At 41.8% G+C, this 18,654-nt stretch overlaps 1 protein-coding gene across 4 annotated transcripts in view; it reads right to left on the bottom strand.

Moving 5' to 3' along the window:
* LOC143032723 (ATPase family AAA domain-containing protein 2-like) overlaps positions 1 to 18,654 on the bottom strand; it is a 111,776-nt gene that overhangs the window by 69,951 nt on the left and 23,171 nt on the right. For 2 of the 4 annotated variants that reach the window (XM_076197652.1, XM_076197655.1), the window contains exons 3-8: positions 14,674 to 14,805; positions 6,094 to 6,297; positions 5,159 to 5,321; positions 1,557 to 2,244; positions 1,165 to 1,444; positions 954 to 1,069 (exon numbers count right to left, since the gene is read on the bottom strand). In XM_076197652.1, coding sequence (XP_076053767.1) covers positions 954 to 1,069; positions 1,165 to 1,444; positions 1,557 to 2,244; positions 5,159 to 5,321; positions 6,094 to 6,297; positions 14,674 to 14,805 — 1,583 coding nt within the window. The remainder of the gene's footprint in view (positions 1 to 953; positions 1,070 to 1,164; positions 1,445 to 1,556; positions 2,245 to 5,158; positions 5,322 to 6,093; positions 6,298 to 14,673; positions 14,806 to 18,654) is intronic. The other 2 variants (XM_076197653.1, XM_076197656.1) reach the window with 1 other exon arrangement.

Raw genomic sequence — 18,654 nt, 5'->3', positions numbered from 1 at the left:
CTTTTACTCCCATCTGTACCACATCCACACACATTAAAAGACCCAAACCTTAGGGTGCTGGTCGGAAAACTCCCAGACCCTCTTATGCCTTTACCTTTTCATTTAGGAATGTCCCCTGTGGGGCTACAAGGAGAAGGATGCCTAGTCCCACCCCCCGTCCCTTACGATCCAAATGGAAATACTTTCGTGGCAGTATTCTTTTCCCCCACAACAGGGAATATGGGAACACTCAGTGGCAGTATTTCTTTCCCCTACCACTGGGTTGGGAGAAAAAAAAAAAAAAAAAAAATACAGGACAGTATTAAGAGTGTGTGTGTGTGTGTTGGGGGGGGGGAGCATAATGGAGGGATAGTCGCAGCATAATAAAGTATCGTTCATAGAGAATGAATAGAGATTTCCTCTACCACAGACAATATGATGTGTGGCTCTGGTCCATAGAGGCTCCCCATATAGACCCTAAAGTATCAGCTGCGTGCTACTGAGCAGCTTTTAACCCCACAATAACATGCAGTTAATACCCCAGACAGGGAATTATATAATAAAAACATATCTTTAACCCTCAAAAGTTGTACTATCTAACCATGTTCATTTTATGTAAACCATATCATTTACAAGCAATGTGCATAAATTCATCATAACTTGGAATTTGCTTTAGTCTCCATTGACTGAGATAGAAACAAGGGTGGTGGGCAGGAGTGAAATGGGTGGGATTGGGTACATGCCTTTGACTTGGCTACCTCCTTTATATATGGAGAGTATATAGATAAGAGGGAGGGTGGAGGGGTGTGGAGTGTATTCAGGGATGGAATGGGTGGGAATGATTTTATGGCTTTTCCTTTTTGGCTACCTCCCTTGTAAGGGGGAAAAAGCCTTGGTATATGTATGTATGTATGTATATAGATAACTTTAGTCTTCATTGTATATAATTTTCAAACACTACAAATCCTTCTTACCCTTCTTTTCCGACTAATGGGCTTTCTTGCTGGAGACCCGAGATATCTTTTCCGATTCCTGTGGTGGTGGTGGGGGGTAGACTCTCCTCTGTAGTCATCGGATCGGTTTTTGGAACCTAAAACAATTTAAGATATGAAAACAAATCTGTATCACTTTGGATGAAAATATGTATTCCAATCAAGATTAGATGGTGTAAAATCAGTTCCTTACTTTCTGAATTAGCTATCTGGAATGGTGTTATCTCTGTTCTATTTCTCCTGAGTGAATATCTATTCATTTGTTCTTCCATGTCCTGATCATCTTCATCATCATCATCATCGTCGTCATCATCATCATCATCATCTTCATCCTCCTCTTCCTCCTTGTCTCCATCACTTTCATCAGAAGTATCCCTACTCTTTCGCTTGCCCTGAGGTCCGTCATCTTCGTACATAAATCTTTTGACAGGCCTCCTTTTTCTCTTCACCCGTGAGTACATGTCTTCAAAAGCCTGGAACATTTTGGTATATAAAAGATACACACTCAAGCTACATCCATCCAAAATTACAGCAAATATTCAAATCACATACAATACACATGAAAGCATAGATATCAAAACTAACCATATCCTTCATGGATACTCCAAGGGCAATAATTGGGTCTCTCGGACCTCTGGGTGGCCCTGGACGACGTACTTCTTTCCTTGGAATGATCAAAGTGGTCTTATCTTCAGCCTCAGTCTCTTCATTGCCGTCATCACGTCCTCCATCTTCCTGAGTTGTACTACTTCCTTTCACTCTATTGCTGCCACCAGCTTTCTTGGTCATTTTTGTAACCTTCTCCTTTGAATCCTCTGCCTCTTCTTTTTCTTCCTCCTCTTCCTTTTCTTCTTCACCTTCTTCTTCTTCTTCTTCCTCTTCTGCCTCTTCTTCATTTTCTTCTTTGGCAACTTCTTCTGTCTTTTTCTTTGACTTGTACTTTTTATCTTCTGATTGGGGTGTTGTATCTAATTCATCATCTGATATTACTCTTGTTTTCCGTGTTGTTCTTCGAGGTGTTGGTCGTACAATTTCTTCATCAGATGGGTCTGCATCATTGTAACTTCTTGTTCTCAATCTCCTTCCCTGTCCTTCTTCTTCAGACAGTTCAGATTCCATATCCTGATAATGTCTGTTTGTATGTTTTAGCCTTCTGCCTGTGTTTACTGTAACCTTCTTTTGATATCTTGTCGATTTCCTTGTGTCAGAGATTTTCTGGTGAAAACGTGTCCTTACTGGCTTGGGCCTTGGTGTTTCCATATTCTTCATGTATCTGGAAAATAGGACCAAAATTTCAACGACTTCCATTTGATTATAAAAATAATTATACAGTTCTCGATCATTCTATTCTCTTGAAACGTCTCATCATGGTTACCTATTTTTGTTTTTCATAATTAATCATTATACCCTCTCAACAGCCCTCAAATCCACCCTAGTGACATGTTATTCAAACATACCCATTTGAGGGAAAGACCAGGCCAGTGCCCCAATCTGATTGATAGTGAAGTGGGTGTATCCTTTGCCAAGTGCATTCAATTGTGTAATAATTTATATTATGTATTCAGATAGAGTGAGAAATGAGGAGGTGAGGAGGAGAACTGGGGTGGAAAGGGAGTTGGGAGATAGGGTTGATAAAAGAGTTTTAGGATGGTTTGGACACATGGAAAGAATGAGTAAAGAAAGACTAGTAAAAGAGGTATGGAAGGCAGATGTGGAGGGAGTGAACATGAGGGGACGTCCTAGGATGAGATGGATGGATGGGGTGAAGGGGGCTTTGGGGAAGAGGGGAATGTCTGTTGAGGAAGGATGGGAGAGGACAGAAGATAGGGGTGAATGGAGAATGGTTGAATATATGGATGATGTTGTGATGCATGAGGTGGAATGGGTGGGGGATGGGGGGTGGGGTAGTATGTGTGAGCAAAATTTGACGCGGCCCGAAGGGATTTCTCCCCGTCTTCTCCTTTTATGCATGAGGGGACAGAGAGGGGGGGTCGCCGATTTAATGAAGCGGCCCTGCTGTGGATGTGCTGTGTCTTGCGACACTGCTTCTGACCCAGGGCAGTGGACAAGGTGTAGGGATGACCCGTCATCCAGGAGGTGCTAAGATAAGAGGGAGGGTGGAGGGGTGTGGAGTGTATTCAGGGATGGAATGTGTGGGAATGATTTTATGCCTTTTCCTTTTTGGCTACCTCCCTTGTAAGGGGGAAAAAGCCTTGGTATATGTATGTATTCAATCGACAAATACTATGAACATTACACATCCATACAGCCACGATAGTGAAACAAGTGAAAAGAAGTAGAGGTGACCTGTTGCCCTCCTACCCTCAATCTACCACTGCCTTTACCACATTGTAATGATCCACTGGTATGGATCTTGTCCCTGGAACCAGCAATACCCAAGGTTCTGGTTCCAGGACCATGGTATGGGGACCAACACATACTTAATAGGCAGTTCTGTTGCAGACTGTGGTAATATCAAACCATATCCTTGTGTATTAGCAGTCTATGGAAGAGCTACACTGATCTTGGGTGCAATTATTTCCCTATCTGTTATATTCCTGTTAGGATTGGAAATGGAGAGAGTGAGTGGTTTGAAGTAAAGGTGGGACTTCGTCAAGGATGCGTTATGTCGCCCTGGCTGTTCAACTTATACATGGATGGGGTGGTGCGAGAGGTGAATGCTAGGGTAGTGAGTCAGGGATTGGAGATGGTTAAAGAAAATGGAGAAAAGTGGGAGGTGAGCCAGCTCTTGTTTGCGGACGACACTGCGCTTGTGGCAGGGTCAGAGGAGGGATTGAGGAAGCTGGTGGCAGAGTTTGGGAGAGTATGTGATAGAAGAAAGCTAAAGATAAATGTGGGTAAAAGTAAGGTGATGAGATGTACAAGGGGTGAAAGTGGCAGTAGACTGGAAGTGAACATTAAGGGAGAGCGACTGGAGGAAGTGGATAGTTTTAGATACTTGGGTGCAAGTGTAGCAGGAAAAGGTGGAGTGAAGGTGGAGGTAGAATGTAGATTGAGAGAAGCGAGTAAATGCCTTGGTGGTTTAAAGAGTGTAATGAGAAATAGACATTTGGGAATGGATGCGAAGAGGAGACTGTATGAAGGAGTGATTGTGCCAACAGCACTGTATGGGGCAGAAACGTGGAACATAAGAGAAGAAGAGAGAAGGAGTTTGAATGTGTTTGAGATGAGGTGTCTGAGAAGTATGGCGGGGGTTACTAGGCTAGATAGAGTGAGAAATGAGGAGGTGAGGAGGATAACAGGGGTGAAAAAGGATTTGGGAGAGAGGGTTGATGAAAGAATATTAGGATGGTTTGGACACATGGAAAGAATGAGTGAAGAAAGACTAGTAAAAGAGGTATGGAAGGCAGATGTGGAGGGAGTGAACATGAGGGGACGTCCTAGGATGAGGTGGATGGATGGGGTGAAGGGGGCTTTGGGGAAGAGGGGAATGTCTGTTGAGGAAGGAAGGGAGAGGACGGAAGACAGAGGTGAGTGGAGAATGGTTGTATATGGATGATGTTGTGACTGCATGAGGAGGAATGGGCGGGGGGGTGGGGGTGGGGTAGTATGTGTGAGTAAATTTTGACGCAGCCCGAAGGGATTTCTCCCCGTCCTCTCCTTATATGCAAAGGGGGACGGAGAGGGGGGGTCGCCGATTAAATGAAGCGGCCTTGCTGTGGATGTACTGTGTCTTGCGACACTGCTTCTGACCCAGGGCGGTGGGCGGGGTGCAGGGATGACCCGTCATCCAGGAGGTGCTCAGATGAGAGGAAGGGTGGGAGGGGTGTGGAGTGTATTTGGGGATGAAATGGGTGGGAGTGTTTTTATGCCTTTCCCTTTTTGGCTACCTCCCTTGGAAGGGGGAAAAAGCCTTGGTATATGTATGTATGTATGTATGTTATATTACAAATGTGATCATGTTAAACCCATGGGGAAGTGTCTTGAATCTACAATAACAATCATGAACAGTCAACCCAAAATCTAAAAACTATAAAATCTATAATTTTCTAGCTTTCAGATTCTGTTTTAAACAAGATATTTAACTGTACAGTGTTCTTTTAAAGAAGAACTTCTAATTTTCATGTTGACATGGTCGGTAGTTTGTGGAATTTCCATTTTTTTTTTATTCTAAAGAGAATACAATCTGCAGACAAATTCATTCTACTATTACAGCCTTCACTTACCTTCGAGTTTGTTTATATATTCGATGAGGTGGTTCTTCATTTTCTGGTTCTGATACTGGAACCATTGATGGGTACCCTCTTAATTTTTTGTCTCCAACTAGCCACGATTGATCATATATAGTAAATTTTCTTTGTCTGGAACTCCTTCTCAGGCCCTGATATGCTGTAATTCATTTCCAACATCAATGCTTTAGATTACTAGATAGAAGTCAGAATAATTATGTCTTCTACCAATGTCAAATTATTAGAGGAGTCTTTTTCCTTTGACATCTATTGTTTCCCTTCCCCCTTTGCTGAATAGAATTGCCTGATGGCTTAGGGAATGGACCACTAACATCAATGGGTTAATAATGAGCTTAACCCTCTGATGTTTACAGGGTTTCCCCAAGCTGAATAAAACCACCTGAAGGCAGCAAGAGTTGACAAAAGAGTATACACAAGACAAAGGAATAACAGATGGATACCTTTCACATCTCTGTAGGGGATCCCCCAATCTGAATAAAATTGCTTGACAGCAGCCAAAGAAAACACATGATTACCATAAATGCATCATTAGAGATCACAGCTTTCCTTCCAGTTGAATACATGATCCCAATAAGAGTGTGGGTACATCAATAATTAATACAACAGATCCCAAAAAAGAATGGGATATCTACAAGGGCACCCCACAGACAGTTGTATCAGATTGCCTGGGAATAATTCACCATGGATTGGGATCATATACTGGACTGACTCATGCTATCTCTCACATACAGATTTGTACACGCCTTGTGCTCAAGGAGGACAGCAGAGATGGTTTGCAGTGTTGGTGAAACCTTCAAGCCCTGAGTGGGGCTCTATATCTTGAATGTGTGTCACCACCATCCCAATGTTAACCACATCAACAAGAATAAACATTATGAATATCCACCACTACCAAGCATGCTACTACATACCTGAATCTTCATTCATTGAATCCTCATCCCCATTCATGACATATTCCCTTTTAATTGGGCTTGAACTAGCTTCTTTACTTCTATCACTTCTGGTCCTCCTAGTTCTTGAATTGCCATTGAATATGTCATCATCAGTGTCTGTGTCCCCTTCTATGGCTGAATTCTCATCCATAGTTGCTCCAGACTGGAGAGACTGGGGCGATTCTAAAAATAATGCACAACGTATTAGAGTTGAAGTTTTGGCCTGTGTACATGCTGTTTACTTATATGTACATAAAACAGAAACATCTCAACCTACAAATTCACAACATAAGTACAACTAGAGTAAAAAAAATTCATAACATGATCAACTATGTACAAGAAATACTGGGGGAAATAATTATGAGGAAGAATCCATGTGAGAATACACATGTGGGGGATGATCATCGTGTACACATGCATGCACATTCACGGGTACAAAATAAAATGTGTGCGCATGGGTCATTGGTTAACACCAAAGAGTAGATAGCAAGGGGTCTAGATTTCTTTATGTTTCTTTGAAAAAACAGGACAATGATTCAATATGCCTACCCATTATATACTAACACTGAAAGTCTATTGTAGTGCAGTATTTAACCCTTTAGAAATACAATGCTCAGGTTGCCTTGCAAAAATAAATAAATAAATTATAAAAAAAATAAAATAATAATAAAAAACATACATTTGGTATGTGTATAGGACCAAAGAGCCTAATCTCATGTGCCACAAATTTGGATTCCCACATCTAAGTCAAACCAAAATGTGGAAAAGGTACAAAGTTGAACAAAATAAATAAATAAAAATCAAGTGTGATGAGATAAAAATGCAACTGCAACCTGCTGAAACAGTAGAATGCAGTATTACATATACTGTATAGCAATGGAATACTACACAAAATATTTTACTTTTGTGGCGAGTGTATGTTTTTATTCAGCCACCCCCTAATCAAGGGGAAAAGCCTTATGATGACGACTTGATCAAATGTAGGCAGCAGCAGCAGCAGCAGCAAGACTGAAAGTCATGTGCTGCATGGTATGTGACATGGTCCAGTGGGTGGGAGTACTAAGCAGCAACTGCCTACCTACAGTGACTATAATACCATAATTTCAGCTGTTATCTAAACAAGGTGGTTGGCATCATCATCTATCTACCATTCTGATCCATTCCTGTGCAATTGGAACAGCTCACCAATTATTCGTAGTGAGCTATGTAAGCTGCCCCCCTCCCCCTCCACCCAGCCCCCAAGCTGAAGAGCACAACACAACAATCATGCACATCCGGCTCTCAGGGTTAACATGTTCCGCTGACACATCAGTATCATGTTTGTTTACTCAAGAAAATACCTCCAAAGCCTTCACAAAATTAACCATACATACATATACCAAGGCTTTTTCCCCCTTCCAAGGGAGGTAGCCAAAAAGGGAAAGGCATAAAAACACTCCCACCCATTTCATCCCTAAATACACTCCACACCCCTCCCACCCTCCCTCTCATCTGAGCACCTCCTGGATGACGGGTCATCCCTGCACCCTGCCCACCGCCCTGGGTCAGAAGCAGTGTCGCAAGACACAGCAAGGCCGCTTCATTTAATCTGATTCTTCATTTATTCTGACTCTGGCCATAACTTTTCATTAAGCTGATGTGCAGCTCCTAGCCTACTAAGGTCAATTCAAATATGGAATTTTGCAGAGTACAAAAGGTATGAACACCCATTGTGAAAATCATCCAACATGTATGACTAATCAACAAATTTTGTTTAGGAATATTTTGGATAATTATTCAAATGAAAGTAATGAAAGCAATAAAAAGATGTTTTGGAAAGAAATTAAGAGAGGAAGAGGAGGCAAATCAAGTAGAGATGATAATGGAAGAGAAGGCAGTAAGGGGAAGATGGGCAGAATATTTTAGGGAGTTGCTAAATGTGAAGGAGGATAGGGAGGGAAAGATAGCTGCAGTGGGAAATGCTAAGAGAATGACCGTGATGAGTGAGGAAAATGGAGGGGAAATAAGGAAGAATGAAATGAAGGCAGTTGTTAAGATGATGAAAGCAGGTAAGGCACCTGGTCTGGATGGATGCCATGCAGAATGTCTAAAGAAAGGAGGTACAGTGATGGTGGACTGGCTGGTGAGGTTATTTAATGTTTGCTGGAGAGAGGGTAGAGTGCCGGAGGACTGGAGGAGTGCCTGTATAGTTCCTCTTTACAAGGGAAAAGGGGACAAGTGTGAATGTAGTAGTTTCAGAGGGATTAGCTTATTAAGTGTAGTTGGGAAGGCTTATGGGAGGATCTTGATTGAGAGGATTAGGAGAGGAACAGAGGGAGTAATTGGTGAGGAACAGTGTGGATTTAGGACATGTAGAGGTTGTGTAGATCAGATTTTTGTGGTAAGACAGATATGTGAGAAAGCTATAGGAAAGGGGAAGGATGTTTTTTGGGCTTTTATGGATCTGGAAAAGGCTTAAAACAGGGTAGACAGAAAGGCACTGTGGGAGGTTGTGCAGATATATGGGATAGGAGGAAAGCTTCTAGGAGCTGTCAAGAGTTTTTATGAGAGTAGTAGAGCTTGTGTCAGGATTAGAAATGGAGAGTAAGTGGTTCGAGGTAAAGGGGGACTTCGTCATGGATGCGTTATGTCGCCCTGCCTGTTCAACTTATACATGGATGGGGTAGTGCGAGAGGTAAATGCAAGGGTAGTGGGTCAGGGATTGGAGATGATTAAAGAAAATGGAGAAAAGTGGGAGGTGAGCCAGCTCTTGTTTGCTGACGACACTACGCTTGTGGCAGGATCGGAGGAGGGATTGAGGAAGTTGGTGAAAGAGTTTGGGAGAGTATGTGATAGAAGAAAGCTAAATGTGGGTAAAAGTAAGGTGATAAGATGTACAAGGGGTGAAAGTGGCAGTAGTCTGGAAGTGAGCATTAAGGGAGAGCAATTGGAGGAAGTGGATAGTTTAAATACTTGGGTTCAAATATGGCAGGAAAAGGTGGAGGTAGAATGTAGATTGAGAGAAGCAAGTAAATGCCTTGTTGGATTAAAGAGTGTAATGAGGAATGGACGTTTGGGAATGGATGCTAAGAGGAGACTGTATGAAGGAGTGATTGTGCCAACAGCACTGTATGGGGCAGAAACATGGAACATAAGAGAGGAAGAGAGAAGGAGTTTGAATGTGTTTGAGATGAGGTGTCTGAGAAGTATGATGGGGGTTACTAGGCTAGATAGAGTGAGAAATGAGGAGGTGAGGAAGAGAACTGGGGTGGAAAGGGAGTTGGGAGATAGGGTTGATGAAAGAGTTTTAGGATGGTTTGGACACATGGAAAGAATGAGTGAAGAAAGACTAGTAAAAGAGGTATGGAAGGCAGATGTGGAGGGAATGAACATGAAGGATGTCCTAGGATGAGGTGGATGGATGGGGTGAAGGGGACTTTGGGGAAGAGGGGAATGTCTGTTGAGGAAGGACGGGAGAGGACAGAAGATAGGGGTGAATGGAGAATGGTTGTATATGGATGATGTTGTGATGCATGAGGTGGAATGGGCAGGGGGATGGGGGTGAGGTAGTATGTGTGAGCAAAATTTGATGCAGCCCAAAGGGATTTCTCCCTGTCTTCTTTTATGCAATGGGGGGGACGGAGAGGGGGGGTCGCCGATTTAATGAAGCGGCCTTGCTGTGGATGTGCTGTGTCTTGTGACACTGCTTCTGACCCAGGGCAGTGGACAAGGTGCAGGGATGACCCATCATCCAGGAGGTGCTAAGAGGGAGGGTGGAGGGGTGTGGAATGTATTCAGGGATGGAATGTGTGGGAATGATTTTATGCCTTTTCCTTTTTGGCTACCTCCCTTGTAAGGGGGAAAAAGCCTTGGTATATGTATGTACTCAAATGCAATGAATGACCAAAAAAAGCATAAAATTTGTTGTCACTTCTGTTGTTTAGGGTATAGGTGGTACAGCAGTAGAGTTGAGTTTGTCATTTTGATGTTCACAATCACGAGCTCAAGACTTCACAATCCAAAATTGAATCTTTACACTGCCATCCACACAGAACACTATTTTTCACATGACTCAGTTCAGGTGTTGGACTGTTGAACAAGTAATGAAATATACTTCTCTTAAGAGCTGGTAAGACACCTGACAAGTACTATTCATAGTAAACTAACAACTCATAACAATCACATTTGACTACACCCATGTAGCATGGTCTAAAGAGAATGAAAATGAAATAAAATAAATAAACACATATACCAATGGCATTTTCCACCTTACAAGGGAGGCAGCCAAGAAACAAAGGCATGAAATCCACTCCCACCCATTCCCCATATACTCCACTCCCATTCACCCACCTCCCTCCCTCTTATCTCAGCTCCTCCTGGATGACAGGTCATCTCCACATCTCACCCGCCACTCTGGGTCAGAAGCAATGCAGCAAGACACAGCAAGGCTGCTATATTTAATCAGCAACCCCCCTTCTCTGTCCCCTCATGCAGAAAAAGAGAAGACGGGGAGAAATCCCTTGGGGCTGCATCAAAATATCATTCACACATACTCCCTCAACCCCCCATCCCCTGCCCACTCCTTCCCCGCATCACAGCACCATCCAAACACAACCATTCTCCACTCACCCCTATCTTCTGTCTTCTCCCTTCTTTCCTCAACAGACCTCCCCCTCTTCCCCAATGCCCTTTTACCCCATCCATCCAACTCATCCTCAGTCATCCCTTCATGTTCATTCTATCCACCTCTGCCTTCCACACCTTTTACTTATCTTTCTTCACCCATTCTTTGTATCCAAACCATCCTCATACTCTTTCATCAACCCTATCTCCCATTTCCTTTTCCACCCTCTCTCTCCTCCTCACCACTTCATTTCTCACTCCATCCAACCTTGTGACCCCTACCATACTTCTCACACATTTCATCTCAAACACATTTAAACTCTTCCTCTCTTATGCTCCATGTCTATGCCCCATACAATGCTATCAGCACAATCACCCCTTCATACAACCTCCTCTTTGCATCCATTCCCAAGTGTCATTTCTCATTATACTTTTTAATCCACCAAGGCACTTACTTGCTTCTCTCAATCTACAATCTACCTCCATCACTCCTCCCTTTTCTGCCACATGTGACCTTAAGTATATGAAGCTATCCACTTCTTCCAGCCATTCTCTTTTAATACTAACTTTGAAATTGTTGCCATCATCTCCCCTTGTACATGTTATCACCTTACTTACATTTACCTCCAACTTTCTCCTCTTGCACACCTTCCCAAACTCCATCAATAACTTCCTTAATCCCTGATCCTGCCACTAGTGCAGTAACATCAGCAAACAACAACTGGCTTATCTCCCACCTTTCTCCATTTTCTCTAACCATCTCCAATCCCCTGCCCATTACCTTTGCATTTACCTCCTGCACTACCCCATCCATGTACATATTGAACAGCCAGGGAGACAAGACCTATCCTTGGCAAAGTCCTACCTTTACCTCAAACCACTCGCTCTCTCCATTTCTAATTCTAACACAAGCTCTACTACCCTGACTGCCCTTGACAGCTTTCCTCCTATTCTTCTCACAGTGCCTTCCTCTCCTGTCACAAGCCTTTTCTAGATCCACAAAGGCCCAAAATACATCCTCACCTGTTCCTAAACCTTTCTCTTATGTAAAAAATTTGATCAAACTACAACATTCACATTTGTCCTTATTTCCCTTGTAAAGCAAAATTAAACAGCAAACATTACACAACCTCAACAGCCAGTCCACTACCCCTGTACCTCCCTTTTTCAGACAATTCGCATGACCCCCAGGTGCCTTACCTACTCTTATCATTTTAACAACTGCTTCCACCTCATCTTTTCTTATTTCTCCTGCATTTTCTTAGCACCTCCCACCACAACCACCATTCCCTCCCTATCCTCCTTCACATTTAGCAAGTCCCTAAATACACATCTACCTCTTCTGCCACCTCTTCCATTATTATCGCTCCATCTGCACCTTCTAACTTTTCTTCTCTACTTGATTCACCTCCTCTTCCTCTCTTTATTTCCTTCCACATCTTTTTATTACTTTCAAAATTTTGTTATACTCTTCCCTCATTTACATCTGCTTTCCTTTATCTTATGTTCTATTTTATTTTTTCTTTGTACCCCTCATATGATTTTCTCTTGTCCTACTTAGCAACCTGTCCTTGAATGCTTGGTTCCTCTTTTCTACTACCTTCTTCACTTCATCATCCCACCACTCACTACCCTTCCTTCTATTCCCTCCCATCCTCCTTGTTCCACACACCATCTTTGCACACTTTGTTACACCCTCCTTGAAACACCCCTATTCTTCCTCTACTCCTACCTCTACTCTACCCTTCCCCTCCTCCCACTTTTCTCTCAACTTCTCGTACTCCTCATTTAAGCAGTTTACCTTTTCTCTATCCTCCATTCTCAACTTTCCTGCCACCAAAAAATCTGATATTCCCCCAATCTCTCCCCTAAGAACATATACAACCAAAATTCTTCCTACTCTCCTCCTGGATATCACTATATAGTTTAAAGCCCTATCAACCACCTTTCCTTCCACCACTCTCTCCCATGTGTATTTATGCTTGACTATCTTCCTAAACACTGTGTTAGTTATTATCAACTCTTTTTAAACACATCTCCACCATCAACTCTCCATTACAATTTTTTCCTAGCACTCCACACTTTCCAACCACTCTATCTACTGGTTCATCTTAGATCTCCCAAAATCACTACATTGACATTTCCCCCTGATCCAGCCACTAGTGCAGTATCACCATCAAACAATTGGCTTATCTCCCACTTTTCTCCATTTTCTCATTTAAATCTATCCAAAAAGCCTTCCTTTCCTCTCATTATTCTTCCCTTTCAACTTTTTTCACTCAATGCCAACACACCCCTCTTTCTTTTCACAAACATACTGCCCATCTCTTCCCTTTACTCTCATCTGTACCACACCCATCCACCCAAATAAAACATTTATTTAGAACCTACAATTACCACCAAAGAAAATCACATGAAAATGAGAAGCACAGTTTGCAAGAGCCCTCAAACCCACCCACCCCTCTTGCCACACAACCATAACCATCTCAACAAGAATGGACACATGTTCTCAAACATTTACATTCTGTCATTAGTGCCACACAATGTATCCCCACAAAAACACACACAGACACTATGATTACAGAACTATACTCACCTGACATCCCAAACCTCGCTAATGCATTACTTGGCTCATCTACTCCAGTAATGTGATCCCAAGATACCATTACATTTACATTCCTTCCAAAACTCTCTGTGCACTCATTTAAACAAGTCAAAAAATCCTCTTTCCTCTTCCGCTTTCTTACTACCAAGACCATTTGCACTCACAAAAACATCATTTCTCCCATCCCAAATTCACCTCACCCCACATTATCCTAGAAGACACTTAACTCCACTCCACCACACATCTTATTTCATCACATACCAAGAGAGTGGGCAGAATACAGGGATGACCCGTCATCCATGTAGAGCTACAATGAGAGGGAGGAAAGGTTGGCGAATGGGAGTGGAATGGGTGGGGGTAGGTATATGCCTTTTGACTTTGGCAACCTCCCTGGTAAGGGGTAAATTTATATCAGTATAACCACTCCTTCCCTCCCTCACCCACTCATCACTCCCAACATCCTTCCGACCACAATCCCAAACTCACACCTACCCATCAACTCAGTTTAACTTAATACTAATATATCCATATTCTACCAATCTCTTCCATTTTACTCTCATCTGTACCACAACCATGCACATATAATGTGTGTGTATGGGGAAAAGTGGGTGAAAGAAGCTTGTAAGGAATAAAACTTCAACTTAGACCTATATCTTCCAACCATCTTCTCCAGCTCTGTCATCAGAACATAAACCTATTTCACATAAATACACATACATTAAACATAATAGCTCAAACATACACACACAATCAGCTGGATGGTTTTTCTTTCATACTGTGCCAAGTACTTATAGTCTACAGGAAGTAAAAGGAATAGCATATTTCTTCATCATAAGTTTTGCATGATCCACTCCAGGTTTGATGTTATATTTCTAAGTAAAGTATTCTACACAAACATTACCACCAACACCATAAAATGTAATGTATTAAATATACATATGTTCATATACAAGTATATATGTATGTGATACATGCAGTATCAGGTACAGGAAAGAGGTGTGTATATAAGATGTCTTTGTCAGGTGCATATGTGAAATTACACATGGTGTGTTCATGTGTATGTTTGTATGTGCACACGCATGCATGCATGCATGCATGTACATGTATTTTCACAAGGATATCTATATGTGAATGAACAAAATACTAAAGGATTTTAAAGGGTATATCCCATAACCCAATTTTGTTTTTGTTTTGTTTTTTCTTTTTTCTTTTTTTTCTTTTCTTTTTTTTACAAGGCCAGATGGGACATAAGCCATGCAAAGCACTCAACACCCACGGTTGATGGCGCTTGAAGCGTACCAGTTAGGATGTTTGCTTATTAGCATGACACTATATGAATAAGACAAAAATACCTCCTTTGCTTGACCGTGACTGAGTCTTGATCCCTTTGGAATTGGACTTGGGCCACATCCTATGTCTTTCCCCCGTCAGGGAGTGCAAAATGCGTACGACCGAGAATTTCCTTTTCTTGTGCTTTCTCACAGCTGTTGTATCATGGAGAGAGGGGTCAGAAAGTCATAACACTCTGTCGGGCAGTGCTTAAGAATGACAAGACCAATATGCCCTGCAGGACAGATTCTGAGTTGGAAGAGTCTGTATGACCCATATTTTACAATTTTCATCAAACAGTAGCCAATCATTCAATGTTCGAAGAATTCTTGAGCACTGTCTACTATAAAAGAAGTTTGACATTCTCTAAAAGCTAAGGATTTCTATCACCTGAATCTACAAATCCATGAAAAGGCAGAATTATTCACCTGGTAAATCTTGACTACAGTCTGCCAATAACAAGTATGAATTAAATTAAGATAATGAGCACTATAAAAATTAAAACATGCTCAAATACATGTAAAATATTGGCCGTCAATCTCCATGAAAGACATCTCCGCTTCACTTCTGATACCTGGAACTTTTCATCACTGGACTCCTCAGTAACAGAGATGCCTTCAACTTCCTACAGAGCACCTTTTTTCTCCAGTCTCTTCATTTCTCAAAGCAACAGGGGAGCCACTTCTCTAAACTAGAAAGTTCCACTCTACCTTTCAGACTTGCCTTTTGAAAGGATTTTAATAAATGCATAACTATATTCTTCAGCAAAAAAGTGTAGTTCTTTGTGAGGACTCTTAATACATGTGTGCATTTTGATTTATGCAAAATTAAATAAAAAAATATCTTGTCCTTAGCTGTGTACATATGTTTGTGTGTCTGTGTGATTATACATAAACATAAAAATATTACTGCTTTCCATATTCATATTGGAAATTTCAAATGAACAAGGTGACATAATGTAGCTAAAAATATACAACAAGAAATTACAGGTCCTCAAGAAAATAATTAGGTCTAACTCTGAAAGGCAGACTATAATTTCTCAATTCAAACTACTGTGCTTCATAGGAATAACACCACTGTATCTGAAAAATATAATACATGTTACACCATAAAAGAAACCTCAAAAAAAGCACATAAACTACCAAAATTGTTTGTTCAATAATGCTAGTACAACAATACATATTTAATTTGGCTGGGTTCTGGATGGGTGTAGGGTGGATGTATGTTTTGACTTAGTCACCCCCTTATAGGGGGTCACCCAATATATTGCATTTAGGTACTATGTCATGAGAAATAGACATTTGGGAATGGATGCTAAGAGGAGGTCAATGAAGGAATGATTGTGCTGACAGCACTGTATGGGGCAGAAACATGGAACATAAGAGAGGAAGAGAGAAAGAGTTTGATAGTGTTTGAGATGAAACGTCTGAGAAGTATGATAGGGGTTACTAGGCTAGATAGAGTGAGCAATGAGGAGGTGAGGAGGAGAACAGGGGTGGAGAGGGAGTTGGGAGATAGGGTTAATGAAACAGTATTGGGATGGTTTGGACACATGGAAAGAATGAATGAAGAAAGATTAGTAAAAGAGGTGTGGAAGGCAGAGGTGGAAGGAGTGAATATGAGGGGGCATCCTAGGATGAGATGGATGGATAAGGTAAAAGGGGCATTACGAAAGAGGAATGTCTGTTGAGGAAGGACAGGAGAGGATGGAGGACAGGGGTGAATGGAGAAGGGTTGTGTATGGATGAGGGAGTGGGGGAGTATGTATGAGAAATAAATTGACGCAGCCCAAAGGGATTTCTCCCCATCTTTTCCTTTTCTGCATGAGGGGACGGAGAGGGGGGTCGCCAAATTAATGAAGTGGCCTTGCTGTACATGTGCTGTGTCTTGTGACACTGCTTCTGACCCAGGGCAGTGGACAGGATGCAGAGATGACCCGTCATCCAGGAGGTGCCAAGGAAGAGGGTGGAGGGGAGTGGAGTATGTAGGGGATGGAATGGGTGGGAGTGGTTTCTATGCCTTTTTCATTTTGGCTACCTCCCGTGTAAGGGGGGGAAGCCTTTGGTATATGTATATATGTATGTAGGTATTTAGACTCGCATTTCTTTAATTTGTCACTTCCAACAGAACTACATATGCATTTCTATTTATATCTACCTATATACCAAGGGCTTCTTAACCCTTATAAGGAAGATGGTCAAGTCAAAATGCACGTAAGTACCCAATCCCACCCATTCCACTCCCATCCACCACCTTTTCCTCCCTCTCATCTTAGCTACTTGTGGATAAAGGGTCATCCCTGTCTCCCACCCATTGCCCTGGGTTAGAGGCAATGTAGCAAGACACAGTACATCTACAGCAAGGCTGCTTTACTTAATCAGCAAAACCCCCCTCCAACCACTCATGTGGAAAATAAAGAGGACAGGGAAATATCCCTTTGTGCTGCGTCAAAATTTTATTCACATATAACTCTCTACTCCCCCCACATCCCTTCCTTCCTTGCATCACAGTATCACCTATACACAGCCATTCTCCACTCCTATCTCTTGCCTTCTCCCTTCCTTGCTCAACAGACATTACCCTCTTACTCAAAGCCCCTTTCACCCCATCTATCCATCTCATCCTTGGTTGCCCTCAAGTTTATTCCATTCACCTCTGCCTTCCACACCTCTTTCACTAATCTTTCTCCATTCTTTCTTTCCTTGTGTCCAAACCATCCCAAGTTTTTCATCAGCACCTTCCATATCCATTTCCAACCTCGCTCTCCTCCTCACTCTATCCAACCTTACAACCCCTACCATATTTCAAACATTTCATCTCAAACACATATGAAAGGAATGAATATGGAGCCGTTTCTCTCTCTCTCTCTCTCTTATTTATGTTTATTATCATCATTATTATTCATCTGGAAGCTCGCTGGCTGAGTGGGTTAGGGCATTGTTTCCTGCAACGAAGGTCGAGGGGATAGCAGTTTAAATCCTGCCAATGGCAAAATTGAACCAAGGGCATGGTTCATTAAATTCCACATTACAAAGTCCTCTGTGAGGGGCACCATCCTAGCCTTCCGGTAGTGTCCCCCCCCCCTCCCCCCGATGTTAAACCATATCATCATCTTTATTATTTATCTGTTTGTTTATTTATCATCTTTTTTTCACATCCAACCTAGTTATGGACAAAAAGGTCTCCTGTTGGCATGTTCTTCCTTTGTAAATCCTTTGTGTACATTTGTACACACATATTTATCTGTGTCTCATTTTAATAACTATGTGACACCCTACTGTCCCAAACTATATCTTCACCATCAGTTTTATCTACTCCTTCACAGCCCTCAACAATGCAATCACATCACCTTTTTCTATTCTTGTTCATAATTCTAAGTCCAATGTAAGGGGAAGCTCACTAGCCTAGTAGCTTAGTGTTGTTACTTGGGCAAAAGGTAAAAAATAGAGGTGGTTCAAGGCTACATACCACCACGGCATAATACATTGAATCTGAGCCCTATTTGAGAGATGGAGTTCTGTGATGTCAAACTGAATTCAGTCAAATGTATCTATTCTTGTATGGTTCATCTCCTTGGTTGGGGATCAAACTGGTTGCTTCTTTTTGTATTTTCAACCTTGTCTATATCTTTAATTTTGTATAATCACACCATCACTGCATATACTTATCTTGGGTAGTCACTATAAGTTTTCATTATCTCTTCATCCTTATAGTAAGACACCTGTTCATCAACAACCTGTCTCACCCACATTCTTGCTCTGTTTGCTAAATGATAAATTATCCATGATCAACAATTCCAATTGCTTCACTTCCCACTGACTAAATCATTGGTGGTTTTTGTAGGTCTGCCCCTTTCAAATACTCAACACATCTTGGTAATGCTCTTTTTCCACACTTGACTCCAGTAAAATGTTGTATACATTCTTTTTGTAATAATATGCAGTCTTCTTCATCTTTTATTTTCCTCATGATCTTTGCATCATATGCAAACTTGTTGATGTCTC

This window comes from Oratosquilla oratoria, chromosome 14, assembly GCF_046742065.1.
Source record: "Oratosquilla oratoria isolate Oo_2021 chromosome 14, ASM4674206v1, whole genome shotgun sequence".
In the NCBI taxonomy this organism is placed as follows: domain Eukaryota; kingdom Metazoa; phylum Arthropoda; class Malacostraca; order Stomatopoda; family Squillidae; genus Oratosquilla; species Oratosquilla oratoria.
This window is presented reverse-complemented; position numbering and strand designations above follow the sequence as displayed.